The sequence below is a fragment of the Nannobrachium achirus genome, assembly GCF_963921795.1.
Source record: "Nannobrachium achirus genome assembly, chromosome: 2".
NCBI lineage: Eukaryota > Metazoa > Chordata > Actinopteri > Myctophiformes > Myctophidae > Nannobrachium > Nannobrachium achirus.
This window is the reverse complement of record NC_137811.1, coordinates 37,543,211-37,562,064: the sequence shown is the minus strand read 5'-3', so window position 1 is coordinate 37,562,064 and position 18,854 is coordinate 37,543,211. Positions and strand designations below refer to the sequence as shown.

General features: G+C 41.5%; 1 protein-coding gene across 1 annotated transcript in view; it reads right to left on the bottom strand.

The window, feature by feature from the left end:
* Positions 1–1,744: 1,744 nt before the first annotated feature.
* Positions 1,745–18,854, bottom strand: part of plcl2 (phospholipase C like 2) — a gene marked incomplete at its 3' end in the record, with an annotated part of 43,217 nt that continues 26,107 nt past the window's right edge. Inside the window, exons 4-6 of the mRNA XM_080737345.1 lie at positions 12,411–12,486; positions 3,241–3,350; positions 1,745–1,951 (exon numbers count right to left, since the gene is read on the bottom strand). Of these exons, the coding sequence (XP_080593471.1) occupies positions 1,745–1,951; positions 3,241–3,350; positions 12,411–12,486 (393 nt within the window). The remainder of the gene's footprint in view (positions 1,952–3,240; positions 3,351–12,410; positions 12,487–18,854) is intronic.

The following is an 18,854-nucleotide window of genomic DNA, read 5'->3' as shown; positions in this document are numbered from 1 at the left end:
GTGCAAACGTGATTGACATAACGTGAGGTTGATTTTTTTATTCACGCACTCCGAAATTAACTCCGATATTCGGCCCGAGAAACGCAGCAGTGTGCAAAGACCTTAACTCTAACAGTATACAATATGGAACCAAAAGAACCCTAACAGGCCCATTTGATTCAATTTTTATGCTGTCAGAGTTAAGGGGAAACCTTGAAATGTAAAAGTTTGAGAAACACTGCAGTAGAGACTCGTTGGGTCTCCGGTAGAGACTCATCGGGCTGTCATGTTAAGTGGTCAGACGGGTGGGTGGCCGATGCTTTCGACATCGTCAAGTGGGCCCTGCTCCAAAGAAGGTTGAGCACCACTGTATTAGTCTGCCTGCGTGGACCACACACATGCTGGAAATGTACATTCTCTATTTGTCCCTCTGTCTAAACAAAGGAACTCTCCAGTGGGAAAGTTCCATGGTCACTTTGTAGCGGCACCTTCTAAATATTAGCTCTGTACACAGTGTACAGACAATTTTTTTTTCTTTTTTTTTTGTTTGTTTTTCCGTGGACAAGCCATATATATCTTTTACAAAATAAATCTTATTTCCATTAAGTATACAATAATAAAATGATGCAGGTTGAGAAAAAAACTAAGTAACAGAAATCTCCATACACACACATAGTATATTATACGTTTTTGGCAGACAAGAACATGTCTCTTTCATTCATTTTTCTCTCCCTCCCCTGTTCTGTCATTTATTTTCCCGCTCATTTCCCATTCCTTCCCATTACATTCACAGCTCTGGTTTCCGACTGGTCAGAAACCCTTTTGTAAAATTGTGCTTTTTAGAAATCCTTTGACCAAGTCCAAAGTACAATGTCTCCCCTCCCTACCAACCTTTCTTTTTAATTGTCTCCTGGGGCAACACCCACGTCCACTATGTCGAAGTGCTTTGTCCTCAGAACGGCAGGTCACTCTGCCTTAAGACTTTCCTGTGGCTGCAAGTTCACTTGGCGCTCTCCCAGCTCACCCAGAACAATGAAGAGACGGGTGCATGGCTACAGTCAGCTATACTGGAGCTGTGAGGATTAGGGCTGGGGGTTTATGTTCGGAGAAAGCAATGGGAACTCTACATATATATACTGTATACAGTATATGCATTGTATGTATGGCACTGTGGTAGATACACTATATGAAGAGTTGTTATAGCCACAAGAATCCCAGATTATTCTTTGTGATAACAAATATCACAATATGTGCGACAACAGAAGGATGATAACAGCAAACACAAAATGTGCAGTCAATTATTGTATGTGTCTTGAAAAACTGTTTTCTTTAGTACAATTACCAAACTTTTACCTGAAAACGTTTAAAACAATGCACCTAAATCAGTACCACTACTGGTTATCAAGTATCTTTGTGGAGTAACTCATTGCAGAGATTGAGTATGGAATGGAAGGGTGTGCATGGAATACAGAGGACATTTGAACTTGATACAAAAGTGGTGAGTCTCTTGAGGTTTAGTGCTGTGCTGCCTCTGGGCGACTGAAATTCCCCAGCGGGATCAATAAAGGTATCCATCTATCCAAGAAGCTGTACTGTAGAATATGGAAAAAGCACTGGTGCCAGTAGAATGAATGATTGGGAAAGCAGCACTGTGTGTGGTTATGTTACGGGGTGTTGGGGTTTTGAGCTTGGGGTTGAGATTGGATGGGTTATCTGTAAGAGGACGAAGACAACCTAAGCAGCAAAGAGTGAGGAAGGCTGTTTTTCAGTTGTCCTCGTCGGTGAGCTCATCCTCTGCTGTGGCCTTCTCTGGGATGGCCTCCAGACTGCGTCGGTTCTTGGATTCGGTGGAGCCGGTGGATGAGCCAGTGGGACCACCTTTACACAGGCTACAGGTGAGAGCAGCGTAGTGGATCTGCTTCAGGTTCTCCTGAACTTCACTCCTGGCGTGCTTCAGCAGGTCTGCCTGTCCCTTTAATTGGAAGAGGTGAATCACATAAAATGCATGGCCTTGATGACAGTGTCGGCTTAGCTAACGGCACTCTTTGTTGATTTCTAACCTAAATTCCATTGTTCTGATGTGAGTAGATCTTATAAGTATAACGTATGTGGGGAGAAACGAATAGAAACAAATAAATATCTTTGGCCTACTGGCAGTGTGTATACAATTGTTTTCGCTGATCCATCCAGCGGTTTGTGAGATTATCACAGACAGGCGGACAAAGACAGAGCGACTGACCATATTACAGACAGCTAGCCTCCTGCAGTGTTTGTTTTCTGCGTATTTTTCCCATGAAATGCCCAAGTGTACACCCTGATGAAATGAAACTAAATATTTGACATCATAGGAACACAACTTGGGCGTACACCGTACACCGAAGACATAAGGTATATTTTCCTTTCCCTTTACCCCAGGCTCATTTTATTTACTGTTGCGTGTAGTGGCGATGCGAACGGCTCATGCTTAATGCTTTGCATGGTCACCCACCAAAGGCCCTTTCTGAGCCAGGAAAAACCCTCTCGAGTGATGCAAATGAATATCCTCAAACAACACAAAGTGGCTAAAGAAAATATTATGGTGTATGGTGTCTGTTTACAGAAGAAGATTTCCCAAAGTTAACTGATTATTATTTATTTTCTTTTGGCTCAGTCCAGTTCTGGCAGGAACACTGGGATCAATGCATAGCCTTAAAAAATACTTAACACCAGATTTATTTATCATGGCTTTCAATTCAACCTCCAATGCCAACACGAGGGACAATTATTAATGAATGACCTCCTGCATTCTTATTAATTAAGATGACATCACGAGTCGTGATCAGCTATAATTCATATTTGATGTCTCCAGGCGGTTGAGTTGAGCCAGGAGAGTGTGCCACTGCTGCATAATTCATTGGGAATTGCATTTTCCCCCCTTCTCATAATATGGGACTGTAGCTCTATCAGCCAGTGACAGAAATCTATGCATTTTCTTATTATGCTTCAGGAAGTGAAACCACAATTTACAAAAAGGTTAAAACATAATTTTATAAGAACATTGGAAGAGGAGGATTGGAAGAGGAGTGGGGTTTTAGGGAGAGTGAAGTGTTATAAACCATTGGAAGGGGCAGATGATTGTGCAAGATGATCTCAGACATTCTATTAGCTTGATTGCTAAGAAAGCCGAGACCATGTTGTATTACACTTCCAAGTCTGAGAGTAACAAATGTGGTTGCATTTGTACACTCAGAATTTGACTACTGTGTGAGCAGCCCACCTCACCTTTAGTATAGTGATATTCCAGGTGAAGCTCTCCACAGCCTTGTGCAACTTGCGTCCCTTCAGGCCCTCCTTCACCGCCATGTCATGCAGGTTTTCATGGAACTCCATCGCTGAGAGAGAGAGAGAGAGAGAGACGATGCAAAAGAATCATGTCAGTTTTCATGGCGAGTGTTCCGGATGATTTGTGGAAACAGAAGAGCAAGAACATCTTTCCTAATGAGATGGGTGACAATCTATTTTGTCTACTTCCACATTTTCTCTCATCTTGTGGAAGGCATAAGTCACCATTACAGATGACAGATGAGAGTAACATCGATCAATTTGGACATTTTTATTTTGCCAAACAAGTGATGTTAACTTTTTTGGTGCCATGATTTTTTCTCTTCAATGTCCCGCGATGCCATGGTCTCCATAGACTTCCATGTAATTTATAGTGCACGGATCGTGCACGCCCATGCCTAGATGATGCACCACGTGTGTGCCCACTGTTCACATCTTTCAAACAAAAAAATCCGCTTGGAAATCCGTTCAGGCATTCATGATTTATCAGCCATTATGTTTTCTTCAGATGTAAACAAACATGGCTGCCATGTTTGAAAGAATGGGTTGGTATGGGGGTTAAACATGCAATTTCGCGATCGCGATCATGCCTAACACATTTCTGGAGGTCCAAAAAACATTTTTGAAAAAAAAAACTTTGAAGAAAAAAAAAAAAAAGAAATCTTCAAAAACGGCCCAAACTCGGGAAACTCGGGGTTGGCACAGCGGTGGTACCAATACAAACTCGGGAAACTCTGGGTTGGCACAGCGGTGGTACCAATACAAACTCGGGAAACTCTGAGTTGGCACAGCGGTGGTACCAATACAAACTCGGGAAACTCGGGGTTGGCACCATATGTGTTAAGACGTTGACAAGCAAGTCAATGTTTAATGATTCATATCAACATATAAATTCCACACAAAGTAAAGCATGCGCTTCAGAAGTTCATCATAGGGGGTAACACGTGTCATACTAGTTTTAGAGATTTTAGCAGAGGTGGAAAAAGTACTGTACTGTATTTAAGTAAAAGTATCAATACTGTACTGTAGATGTACTCCGTTACAAGTAAATGTACTTGAGTAAAAGTATGAAAGTATTGGCATCAAAATGTACTTAAAGTACCAAAAGTAAAAGTACAAAATGTTTGAAAATAGCAGATCTACAAGCTCACAACACGTCGCATCGCGACGCGTTGTAAGCTTGTAGATCGGCTATTTTCAAATAGCCAAGGTATAAAATAGAGTGTAATAAAGTGCAGTTTATGTATGTTTTAGCATATCATAATTTATATCAGCAAAGTAACTAGTAACTATAGTTTTCAAATAAATGTAGTGGATCCCATATGTAGTGGAGTAGAAGTGAAAGTACTGAAAACTGGAAATACTCAAATAAAGTACAAATACCTCAAAACTGTACTTAAGTACAGTACTTAAGTAAATGTACTTAGTTACTTTACACCACTGGATTTAAGTATGTGTTTGGGATGACCGATACAATAGTATAGTCATAAGTTATAACATCTTTCTATAGGTGATAGTTTTGTAGCGGTACCAAGATGGATTGGTGGTGTGTTGTCAATTGCCAGTCCCTATAATCTTTATTTCCTGGAATTGATCAAGTATGGCGAATATGTTCTTTCTTTGACGAGAATGCCATTCCAACAGTCTATACTTTTTGTCCATGTAACCATACTAAGACGAAAAGAAGTGTTAATCTATTGATACTAGGGAATAGGGATGGTCCGATCAGGTTTTTTGGAACCGATCACCGAGCACCGATCACAAAAGTTTGATCACCCGATACCGATCAATCACCGATCCGATCAAGTTATTATTTATATATTATTTATATTTTCTAAATGTTAATGTTTTAACTTTAATTAATTAATTCACTCGTGAATTCATTTATATATTTGCCTTATAGTTATTTACCAGCATTACTATGTATTTATTATCATAGCAGTAACTCATTATTCCTTCAGCACTGTGGAAATCAATACCCCAAAATGGCCTCAAGTGGGCATACTGAACGGCTGGTTGATCGGATGCACCGATCGGATCGGATCGGTGAATTTACCTTTTGATCTAAACCACCGATTATCACCGATCACGCTTTGAACGGCCCGATCCGATCCATTGCCGATTGATCGGTAACATCTCTAATTGATACATGTTTGTGTCATATGCCATAAGTCAGTCCTATGTGAATCCCCCCCGCTGTTAAATCCCACCTCAATATTCCGTTTCATGTGGAAAATTAATACATCAGGCAGGGCAAGGAAGGCAGAATTGCCCTGGGTTCCATTTCATTAGCAATTTAACCACTGACTAAAGAATTCTAGATTATTCTAAAAATAGACGATCTTCAAGCTGCAACAAGTGAGGTTGTGTGTGTGTGTGTGTGTGTGTGTGTGTGTGTGTGTGTGTGTGTGTGTGTGTGTGTGTGTGTGTGTGTGTGTGTGTGTGTGTGTGTGTGTGTGTGTGTGTGTGTGTGTGTGTGTGTGAGAAATTGTTTTTTCACCTATGCTGACAAGCCCAAAATTGTGGTCTCAAGGGATACTGTATGAATAGAATGGAATCTGGTCCCGCTGAAGAAAATACAATAACTTAACTAAGAAAGAGAATGTTAGAGTCAGAGAGAGCGAGAGAGTGAGTCAGAAACGGTGGTAGACAAAGAGAAGGAGAGGGAGGAAAGCCGAGGTTAGAGACCAATATAAGAAAGGATGACGTGGTGAGAAGGGAACTGAAGAGAGAAATTAAGCGAGAAAGTAAGGGGAGAGGAGTGGCGTGGCGTGGGCAGACAGACGTGACGTTCTTTCACTGTGGATTAGCATCAAGCCTCTGAACAGAGGAGGGATTTGTCTCCTTAGGAGCTTCTTTCCCGCCTCCTCTCCTTCTCTGCTGCTCGGCTCCGCGTGGCGCATATCACGTCAACTCAGGGATGCGTTGCTTGTGATGTCACAGCAAACGGGGGAAACGTTCTGTTACCAGTGTTGATTTTGACAGCAAATTTTGATTTAGTTTTAGTTAAGTCTTTTGATAAAAAATGTATTTAGTTTTAGTAATATTTTAATAATCTGAAATGTTTTAGATTTAGTTGACTAAATCTAGTTGATTTTGTTGCCAAAAAAATGTATTTTGGTGGGCATCGATGTAAGGGATAACGTCTGACTCAGTGGTCGTTATTGCTATCAAATCCCTTCAGGAAACACAAGGAAGTTGATCAAATAGAATCCATTGCAGAATTACTGCATTGTCTATTTTCTCCCTTCAAATATTTTTTAAAACATTCTTGAGAGCAACGTTTAGTTGTAAATGACACTGTGTGTTTGTTTACATGGCTGTCATGTTGGATACGGCATAAAGTTCACGCAGTGCAGCAGGTGCTTCGAGCCTTTGATTAGGCATCGGTCTGTTATAGAGCGGAGCAGTCTGTTATCCAGAAGTAACACACCGCTGATTTCAGCGATTGACCTATCAGAATCAAGCATTCAACCAAGCCGTGTAATAAGATGTCGTAATGCCTGATTTTACACTTGGTTTCATGCTGAAAATAGACGATCTACATTCAAGCTCACAGCACATCTTAGCGCAACCAAACATAAAATGACTTGTCTTTTAGTTCTACTAGATCTCTTCTCCAGTAGTCCCTCCCCAATATTTTAGTCTAGTTTTTAATTTGTTGACAAAACTGTTAATATATTTAGTCTTAGTTTTAGTCATCATAGCTTAGTTTTTATAATTTTAGTTTTCGTCAGTGAAAGAAAGTTAGTCGGCGAACATTGTTCGCCATAGTTTTAGTTGACGATATTTACACTGCTGGTCACTGAGGTGTATGCTTGGCAAAAGGAATCAAGGCCGATAACTGGGGCTGCGACTATCGATTATCTAGTGATTATTCAATCAATTATGATTAAGTGCAAGGGCATTTTTATATATCAACGTCATTTTTATATTTCAACGCAGAACAGTGTCATGCAAAAATAACTATTTTGAAGAAAAAATTAAATATAAATATATTGTTTTAACATTTCACAGATTATTTTGATATTTATAGTTTATTTTGTATCTATTAAATCGATTAGTTTGATTAACTCTTGCACCCCTACTGATAACACTTCAGACTAAGAATGTGCACTTCACGCTCCCGTGTCCCAAGACCCATGTTGGTGTTGTTGCCACGGCAATAAGTCTCTCACATGGGTCCAGGCCGTCTTTGGGACGTCAGCTGAGTAGAAACACTGACCAAGGAAGATGGTTCGCTCATTATCTTTGATCATTTAACAGGATCAAGGGGAATGGGTGATGAGATGCTGCGTGACCAATATCTCTGACAGATCTTCTTACAACTATGGGAGGATGCAAATATCTTGCTGTTGCCAAGTCACTCAAGCGATGTTGCTTTGATGTAATGCACAATGTAGAAAAGTTTACAAATTGTTTCCACAAACTGATTTAGGCATTTACCCTTGGTAAATGCCACTGAGGGTGCCACTGCCATGCGCTTGTAACACTATGTGTTCACTTGGACCGCGCGGAGGGGCCGAAAGTCGGGGGGACGAATATTTACGATTCTGTCCATATCACGACATAACTCGGACGGCGCTGAGTCGGCTCATGCGACCTTCGCAAAGCTCGACATGGCGACTCGCTCGGCGGTGTTTCGCGTGGATCAAGGACGCCTGAGACGGTGCGCCTCCGCCCTTGGAACTGGAACAGTGTTTTGATTTACGCCTGCCATGCACGTGAAGCATGACTGTGCTGAGGATGGTACCCAGCACTCGTACACAACACTCAGCAGAGGTTGCCTAGCAACATTTAATTGGAGTCTGGCAGATGGGGAAAGCTCATTTTGAGCAAGGCAATTCAAACTCAATTCTCTGTGAGCTCATGCTGCCACATGTAGACTGTAAGGTAAAGGCTTATGCTTGTGACCTTTGACAAAATGTCATACACATCAGTTATGAAGTGCTTTAATAGATAATGAAGTAGGATGCAGTCAGTGAATAATTAAGTGTGACCAAGCAAATTCACATGTACACTTGTACATGTTCATGGGAAATACAAGATGGCTGCAAAGACAGCTGAAATGGACCCTTGGGACAATATCTTGAGTTGGGAGTTTGCTTATTAGACACCTTGAGGTGCCGAATCTTTTTCGTCAGTTTTATTAGACAAACACTGCTTTTCTTGTAAAATTAATGAATACACGCCAGATTCAAGCAACAGAGCTGTTTGGAACCTATATGCGGTGTCAGGTGAGGTAACTGTTTTTGTTCATTGACGCCCCCTAGCCTTTTGAAGGTACAGTGGGATCTGGCTGGGCTAGTATGATGGATAATTCACAACTTTAGTTGATGCTGAAATGTTATACTCTCAGGAAAGGGGGACATTTTCTATTGGCCTACTTTCTATCCAACAGATGTGTGAAGACAGATATACGTTTATGTACACACTCTCAGAGACATAAGCATACACAAAGAGACACACACACACACACACACACACACACACACGCGCCAGAGCATGTGAGTGGAGCTGAGGGGGGAAAATGCCGTTCAACGCTCCAGGGGGCTGTTGTCACGCTCGCTATCTGCACATCTTGATTCCCCCCACTACTGTACATCGCACAGCCAGTGCCCACTCCGCTCTGGCCCGTCCGCTCAGAAGCAAAAATAAAAACTGGTATTTTGCTGCATGTCCGCAACACTTCCTCTATTGGCACAAATGCGTCCCCATCAGTGTAGAGAGCCTAGATTAGAGATTATGCAAAACACACCACCCAAGTTTCCTTTTTTAATAAGGGCAATATTAAATCCTGTGGGTTAATGATTATAATCACCAGGTTCGAGAGAGAGAGTGGGACTTGCATAGCGAGTGTAGTGGTTCAGCCAAAACCCATCATTTGCGTTTCAAATGGTATCCATTGATTGGCTTGTGATCTAAACAACTTAGAGACATTTTAATTAAATCTTGATCAAGGACATGCACTCTGCACTTTTGTTGCAGTGTTGAGGATTTCTTTGTGTGCAGGCATGCTCAAACATGTGCGCGGGCCCGACTGTGGTGCGTGCATCTGTGCTTAAAAATACACCACTAACATAAAATTATTAATAGTCAGGTAGGGAAATAATTTAGTTGAGATTCTACCAATTCATCCTCCGTTGTTGCCCTAGCCCTGTTCGGTCTAGAGAAAACGGCGAGGTCCCATTGCGTTGTCACGTTTTTCCATACGAAGACGCATGAGTGAATGAAACGCTGTAGTGTGCATGCCAGGTAGCGGTGACGCACTGCCAGAGAGACAAGTGACGTAATGTCCGCTCTACTTCCTATCACAGCTGTCTCGCTTCTCCAGCGCAGCATGGCTGCGCCGATGTCATCCATGACATCACACGTTTTGCTGGTTTCCCTGTTTTTTTGCTGTTCAGATGGAGACTGAAGGTAGAACGTTCTCAAAGATTTCCACCCTGGAAGGAGGTTTCACTTTGTTGCGTTTTCAACCCCCGAAAACGTTGTTGTCATCTAAACGGACAGCATATCTGACATTCTATTTTACAGTTTTCTATAGAAACCATTTCCGTCTAAAAGGGGCCTCAATCATTTATTCTTGCTTGGTGGCCAAAAGCTGCTTTGTAACATTTTGAAACACCTGTGGTCTAGTTTTGTGTTTATGTTGTGTGTGTGTTTTATTTAGTCGGAGATTGATGTTTGACATGGCAGAGAGCTGCAGACCCAACAAAGACCATCAGAACCATTTAGGACAAAATGTGTGAATTTAGACTGATATTACCATATGAAAGAAACAATACTGTATCTACACCGTTTTAGAGTTATCCAACCTCAGTCTCTCTCTACATACAACCTGGCTCAGACTGATACGCAGGCCTTCAGTTGGATAACCTTGGGCAACATTGTATGCCTGGGTAATAATTGATCACATAGCCACAGTCTGGCCTTATTTATTCACAAAGACAACACAGCGTTGCAGGATTTGGCAGCCAAGTTTGACACGCCGAGTTCCTTCCAAAGTGTGGATGCTCACGTTGACCGTGACACTTTTGGTCAAATTGACTGCCATCACTCTGGGTTATTGCGACCGTAGGTCGCATTTACTACCAAAACCTCCACGGGCTGTCTGTGCGTCAGTCAGTCAGTCAGTGAGTCCGTCACACTTTTGCCCTGCTCATATCTCCACAACCGTTGCCCCCATCCATGCCAAATTTTGCACACACACTCCTTGACTGCCAAACTACAACCTCCAAGGACCCCCGGAGCCCCAGGGACTGGGGGACCCCCAGATGTAAAAAATGTCCAAATGTGCTCACACGTCACACGTCACACTTTTTCCCTGCTTATATCTCCGCACCCGTTGACCCGATCCATGCCAGATTTTACACACACACTCCTTGCCTGCCAAACTACAACCTCCAAGGACCCCCGGAGTCCCAGGGACCCCCAGGTCCCTGGGGGACCCCCAGATGTAAAAAATGACCAAATGTGCAAAAATGACCAAATGACCACCCCAACGGGGCTGCTCACGGGGAATTCCCGGGGACCACCGACTCCTGGTGCTCCAGAACGGATGCAAAAGTGGTGGCGCCCCCAGTGGAGGACCCCCTGCCACTGCAGCGCACATAAAATGCCGTAACTCAGGCTAGGAGCGTCCGGGAGAGCCGGGGCCGGTACCTATTCGTCCGCCAAGGCAACGCGGAGACCCCACCCCTCATTTCTCACATGGCCCTATTCTAGCGCCACCTTCAGGCCGATTTTTAAAACACATTTTTGGACACTGCTCCTACAGTTTTTGCCCTAAAATCACGAATATCACTACACAGCATGTCTACACTCATGTCATCAACATGGATCAGGAAGATTTGGGAAAAACAAATTTTTGCCCTATTTGTGGAGATAAGCCACCTACGGTCGCTTATCTCCCGATTAGGGAGTCTTACTGGTCAGTTTACCCTCTTGGTGCTTTTTATCACTATTCTCACCCAGGGCAAATAATTGCTGGGTATGTCATGAATTACATTACTTAAAAAAATATATATATATATTTTTACAGTATATGATTTGAATGTGCTTGGATGTATTTTTTTTTTTCCTAAATCATTTTTCAAATTAAAATGTTTTTTTTTTTCTTTTTGACCGGGTGTTTTATCAGGCTTCGCTAGCTATAAGTGACTTGTGCAAGTAACACATTTTACAAAAAGAAAAAATGCCAAAGTGAACGAATCCATCATCAGATCTACCAGCTGTCATTTACATTACTGCCCTGATTTGTGTTTACAGTCTGGCCCTGTACAAACTAATGACACAAATAATTGACACGAGTGTTAGGTCAGTACCAAAATAGTACTGGTTCTTGGTACCCATCTTTAGTTATGGCCGCTCTACTTTCCTCTGTTTAAAAGCAACACATACATTATATTTGTTGGTTTTTGAAGTAATACAGAAACTGTTCACTAGGGGCCAAGTACAGTACAAGTGAGAGCACATCTTTTATTTTGGCAGACTACACTGATGAGCTGCCAATCAGGCAGTGCTGGGGTAATTTCCTCATGGCTCTGAATGCATTCATTTGGGTTCTGACCACATTTAGTAAACACATTATTATTCACAGAGCTCCCCTTCACATGACTGGATATAGAGGCATCACATACAGTACATCTGGTAAACATGAGCTACAGTTACCCTGGAGCTGTGAATGTACAGTACAGTGTAGGTGAAGTGAAGAAGATGTTCATGTTCCTTTCAATTTCTGTCACCATGCACTTGCACCAGCATGGTGCATTGGTGCAAGCCCATGCTGGGGGCAGGCTTACACAATACCATTTATATATTGCTATAAAGCATCATTCTAAATACACAGATTATATGGCAGACAGTGTGTACTTTTGCACCTAAAGCCATTTTGTCTTTTAGGAAACACTTTGATTCAAGTGTGTTTGCTGGGTGGATGGACTGGTATCTCTTATCTTTAAAGTTGTATCCTTCCTTGCCTGGAAGGGAAACATTTCTTTCAATTTAGACTTACATTTCTGACTGCTAAAGTATTCAATCAAGCAATCAGAGATTCTCGCACCGAGTCACATTTAGTGTATCTCCCTTTTTATCTCATCAGTTCTTACCTGCTTTCTGGGTCTGCAGGATTCTCTCATAGACCCCTTCGTAATTCTCCAGTAGAGTCTTGCTGGTCTGGATGATCTAGAAAGAGACAGCCAAACTGTGAGCCCTTCCTTGTGTTTTAACAAAACTCTAAGCCTACACTATTCCAGAGAGCTATCTACATCTGTTGCCCAAGTGTCTATATTCTCTTAAAACTGTATATATTTAATTTATATCAGAAATAGTTACTCCATAGGGACCACTCCGTCATCAACGCAAGTTGATGATGTCATATCATATGTCCATGTGTGGTCCAGCTCTATGCAATGTATGGAATACATGTGCTAATAAAAACAACGTAATACTTCCTGAGGTTAATTTGAGCATCAAAACAATATTTTTAATCTTTTATTAGCACATACAGTACATTCCATGGGGAATGTACCACAGGGAAGGGAAGAAAGGAACAAGAGCACATTTATTATAAGCCTGACTCGTTTTAAAGGCTATAGTGCATTCCTGTCACAAGAATAAACTCAGTCCTGATGTTTGGCCTTCAAATCATGTCAGTTTAGAAGCAGTTAATCAAGGCTGTACATTTTTATGACAAGAGCAACTCAATTGATGCCTTGTTTTTAAGTGTGCTGTTAACCAGCTTTTCTTACATCTAGAATTGAAGAGCCCTTTTTGTGTGTTTGTGTTCACACAGCACACCAGTTATCCAATTGACTCCTAATCTCTTAAGACAGATTCAGCACAGCAAAACAATGGGTTCCCAGATTGATTGTCTACAAACTTGGCACAAATATTGCTCATGCTTCTGGCCTTTGAACTAGTGTTGATTTTGGCAGCAAATGATCGATTTCATTTTAGTCATAGTCTTTTGAATGAAATGTAATTTAGTTTTAGTCATCTGTAATGTTTTAGTTTTGGTCGAAGATTTTACAGTTGATTTTGTTGATGTATTTTGTATTTTGGTGGTGCCTTGATGGTTTCGTAATGGCTGATTTTCAATTTGCATTTGTACACTTTGCTTTATTGACCCAGAATATGGCCACTAGGGGGCTTCGCCCTACTGTGTGCATGCACAGGCTGAAGGGATGCATGCCCCCATTCACATCAACAGGGCTGCTTCAGGTTCCTCTGAACACCGTCGCACTTTTCTTCTAGTAGGCCAAGAGGAATTATAGCTGTGGAGCTGGCTCTAGGTTGAGCTCATCCTGCTATTATTCTCAGTCTTTACTGAGAGCACAAAACTCTGCTGATCTGCATACTGGTTTAACTCTCACGGTGCCCCATAGCACAAACAGAAAATAACTTGGGAGTCCATGTGCAAGTTAAATACTGTCTCCCTCATAAACCTACGCACACTATCTGGGCCCCCAAAAAGTCCTTAATTTCCTCCCGTGAGGAAATGCACAGTGGTGCTTCAGGAAGTTAATGACGCGTATGTTTGCTATTACAGATACTGGTAAATACACCACCGCATGACTGGGTGCCATAGACACAGGCCTGACACACACTCTGGATCTTTCCTTTTTATTGCCTTTATGGTCACTTAATTTAACTGAGATCATAAATAGAGTAAAAATAGGACATTCTTTTTCTACCTAGTAGTACAGTACCTACCCATCTTATGAGTGTGATGACTGCATGAAATGACTGTGCAATTTCTATTGTGGCAGTTGGATACAAGGGCCTCAATGTATGTAGTGTGGGTGTAATTGGTTAAAAGCAGCACTCTGCCAAGCTCAGCTGCCAAGAAGAAGAGACAGGAGGAGAACAGTTGAAAAGAAAACAAAAACGAATGAATAGGGACAGTGACTCGCACTGTGCCCATGCCATGTCGTCCATCCAGAAAGAGATTGAAAAGAAATAGAGCAGACAAATTGCAATGGTGGATTAAGTATGGCAACATGGGCATATATTGTGTGTGTGTGATATTTTCAAAAGTAGAAATGGTGCCATTTTGCACATCAGGTTTCTATAGCTAACTTGTTCATCAAGTGTGGGTCAATTAACCTTGACGGAGTGGGTGGCCTGATTCGGGGGTGGGATCCATATCTCAACATATTATTGATTTGGTTAACAGTTGGTCCTGAATATTGCCCAGAACTGCCACTATTAAGGGGGTCAGGGACAAGCAGAGGTAACAGGGAAATCATTTTCTAAATCCTATTTAGAAACAATAGGAGGTACTTGTGTTGAAATCAACAGGAGTGAAGAAGAATAGAAAATCACCTTAGATGATAGTTGTTAGTTAAAGGACACCTCACCTCTGGGACAACCAGATCTTATTTTATTGTTGTTTGGGACACGATCAACACAATCCTAAGTTATTTTTTGTGTTCAATCTGTGTTTTTAGCATGCTACAAAGCATCATTTGACCAGTTGTAGCATGCTGAAATACTAAAATATCTAAAAACACAGATTGAACACAAGAAATAACTCAGGATTGTGTTGATCGTGTCCCAAACGACAATAAAATAAGATATGGTTGTCCCAGAGGTGAGGTGCTCCTTTAAGGATGGGGTTAGGGATAGCACAGGATATTCATTGAAGCGTATACTCTGTATGAGTTAAATCCGAAATCCGAAATGTTTTTTTTCTTCAAAAAACCTTTATGATTTGATAGGGAGCATGAATGTAGTTTCACAAGTGTGCAGACACTGCATGTTATGCTAAGTAGCAGTCATGACTAAGTGTGTATGGTTGTTTGTGACAGTCCACAGCTGCAGTAGCAAGGCTTAGAGCTGCCATGCACACTGTGATTACTTCCCTAATGGGTGAAGAAAATTACTGTCTATGTGGCAGACTCAGCATCTCAGAGACATACTGAGGTAAAAAGGGTGGTGCTGTGCTGCCTTAAATACTAGCCAACGTAATTGATGTATTTAGTGGTACTACACAAATTGCTGACATCTAAATAGGTTACAAATTATATGTTTATTTCATAAATGAATTTATCTTGCCAATACAATTGAGCACTAAATAAAACAATATGATTGTGCTTCAGGCAGACTGATGCTCAGGCAACTGGAATTGTATTATGACATTTCTGCAATTCAATATCAAACCAAAAAATAACATGGCAACAAAATGCCAACTCTACTTTTCCACCAAATTGACAAAAAGGACAAAGGCCAACAACCTTAGTAGTCCACTGGGTCCTGAGAAATTGGGAGTCTTTCCATTATTCATGCCATTGTATATGAATTATACAGACATTGGACCTTATTCTATAAGAGTGCATTGTTGGCTCTTTTCAATGTTCCTTGTTTGTTTGTTTTTCTGTGGGTAAATGGGTAAGGGACTGAGACCCACTTCCATTCTTGCCAATTAGGATGTCAAATGCTGGTTACTCCCAAAGGGTTTATTCCAACACAATGCTTCAGTCTTCCTCCCTCCTGTCCTTCACGGCGCCTCTTGATTTACTAGCTCCCTTTTTCCAAATGAAAACACTTAAGCCCACACTCTTAATTTAGGATAGATTAGATTTTGCTGCCCAAGGATCCATCATTTCCGCAATTCTTTGCTCTGATTCAATTATCCAGACAAATATTTTACTAGGTACAATTACACGAACTTCATTTGAAATTATGCATTGTGGAGCAGAAGAAGTTTCACCTTAAAATCTGTCCCCCTCTTTCATAGCTCAGTGCTTTGAGATAAAGTGTACCCATTACAACAACTCCAAAGCATTGTAGCCTAGCTAGAATGTTAATCCCGACTACAAATCACAGACTACTTCTGTAACACATCTCTTACAATGTCCTCCTCTGGTGAGTTCACTGGAAATTGAAGTAGGCCAACATAAATGTTGTAACATTGAACAAAGTGTGTTGCCTACTATCTGCGGTCCTTTTGTAAAACCATGTAAAAATAAATGATACGCATTAAAACTGTTTCAAGTAAATTACTTTTAATGTGACACTAATGGTTTGGTCTATGATACCGTCTTTGCCCTTTTGACATTTTAACATATCAGCCTCACATTTTACAACTTTTATTAGCTGATGCCCTTACTCAGAGTGACTAACAAAGTGCAAGATCAGAGTTAGTGGCATGATTCCTAATCAACAAATGATGCTGTAAAATGGTCCATGAGGTAAATGGTGCAATTTGTTTAACTTTATTAAATAGCTCTATATTCTGAATAGTGGTATGGTACGTCATATATAGTCATCATTACCATTGTGTTTGTCCAGTAACTAGTCTCTCTCTGCCTTTCCAGCTTTTTAGTAAACAAAAACATTGTTTTCAGCTCAGGATAGCAACTTTATCCAATCAGGAGAGAGAACTCATACATGAGACAGGATAAATGTAGCTAAATGTAGATAAATAAAAATCACACCCGTGTGAACTGAGCGGTGGTTTACTGTACTCTACTGTACCTAACTGTACTGTACTGTACATATTCTGTGTTCTATATCTATGAATTCTATGAATTCTGTCGCCCCCCCCCCAGGCTAGTCTCAACAGTACCCTCTTACCCCCCCCCCCCCCCCCCCCCACCCCCCTCCCCCCTGTGTGTGTGTGTGTGTGTGTGTGTGTGTGTGTGTGTGTGTGTGTGTGTGTGTGTGTGTGTGTGTGCGTGTGCGTGTGTGTGTGTGCCTGGCCTGGCCTGAAAACAGCGCCCCTCCCTTAACATGTGTGGTCATAAAAGGTACTGTAGGCTACATACAGACAGACAGACACGGACGGACGGACGGAGACAGACATACCCACACACACGGCCACGTATAGGAGCGTTGTGACCACCGCTCAAAAAGTGTAACTGGAAGTGATGACACAAAGAAGTGAGCGAACAAAATCTTTAGTGGAAACACTATCAAATTGAAGCTGTGCATGCACAGCTGCTAGATCAATGAATTCTTTATTCAGCAAGGTTAAAACATGCTAATTAATTTAATTGAGTTGTTTGGGATCATTTTAACGTCAACTCAGGCTTTTGTGTGAAAATGGTGAAGCAATTGCAAACTTGTACATCGGCTATTTTTCTATTTTTTTCGGCTCATGTGGTTACTGTCAGTATTGTTGCTTTAAGACTCATCAAGTAAGCCTTGCCAAGCCATGAGGCCCATAGGGAGCCTAACTCCCTCTTCTGTAGCGTGAGTCAGCTTGATGTACAGCTTGACCCCTGGACATGACGATAGTATGTCGAAGGGATTTACCCCCAGTCCAACCCTTGATGCTGAGTGACAAGCAGCGAGGCATTGGGTCCCATTTTTATAGTCTTTGGTATGACCCAGTCGGGGATTGAAGCGCGACCTCCATATCTCAGAGTGGACACTCTACCCACAAGTCCACTGAGCTGGTAAGACTCATCAAGCTGTCACAGATGTCTTTGCTAGGATATGATGGTGTCAATTGGAGGGCGATGCCGAGTAGGTAACAACGGGTTACGCAGTGCGCTCTTAGCTTGTTGATCTATTCTTTTTGACACTCAAAACCCTACCTAGTATAAAGAGCCAAGAAACTAAATCCTTACAGCGAATAGAGTGAATGCATGCGCAAGGTAATTAAATTCCTAAAACGTATTTTCACCGTGGTTAACAGGTAGTTCAACTGCTCACTTTAAATTTTCTACTCTTGCTGAAAAAAGTCCACACAAACATTTTTGTTGTGTTGTACTGACTGTGCCGCTGTGTACTGTGCGTGCTTGACATTATTTCTGGAACAATATCAGATTTATGAGATTGACCAGACAGTCACTAATCATGGCTGAACAGCTGGAAATCAGCCAATTCCGATCGCAGGCCAATTGCTCAGTGCATCTCTAATATATGTGAACAATGAACCAACATAAGTCTGCATATTACAACAAACATCTGTCAATAATTATAGGTAACAAGGAGTGATATAAGAAATGAAGAGTGAAAATGAGGAGTGAGAGGGAGTTCATTCCATAGTTTGTTAGCCAGGAGGGAGAAGTGTCTAAGATTGTTGGCCAGGGTGTCATGGTGAAGGGAGGGACTTCTTGTATCAGCTGAATTAAGTGTGCTGTGTGGATCATCATCCTGAAGGTAAAGGGGTACCATGGACTTGATTGCATTTATAGGTCATCACAGCTGGAAGTCAGTGAAGCGAACACAGAAGGGGGCATGTGGACATTTAGGAGGATTTAAGACCAGTCGTGCTGCATCATTCTGGATCAGTTGTAGGGGTTTGAGGGAGCATGCTGGGATCAGTCATAGGGCTTTGAAGATGCTCTTGTTGTTCTGCTTTTGTTGTATTTAGTGCATAATTCAAAAACTGCGGGGGTGAAACTCAAATGCCAAAGTTTGAAAGTTTTGAATGAAAGTTTTATATTCTGCAATCATCAATAAATGGTTGATGGTTGAAATACTGTAGATCAAATTACCTTAACTCTAATCCATAATCACACAATCAAAGTAGCTCTGTGCTTGCTCTTAATTGTCACAGGATTATTCAGGGGTTTTGGTCTTCTGAAACAAAGTATGAT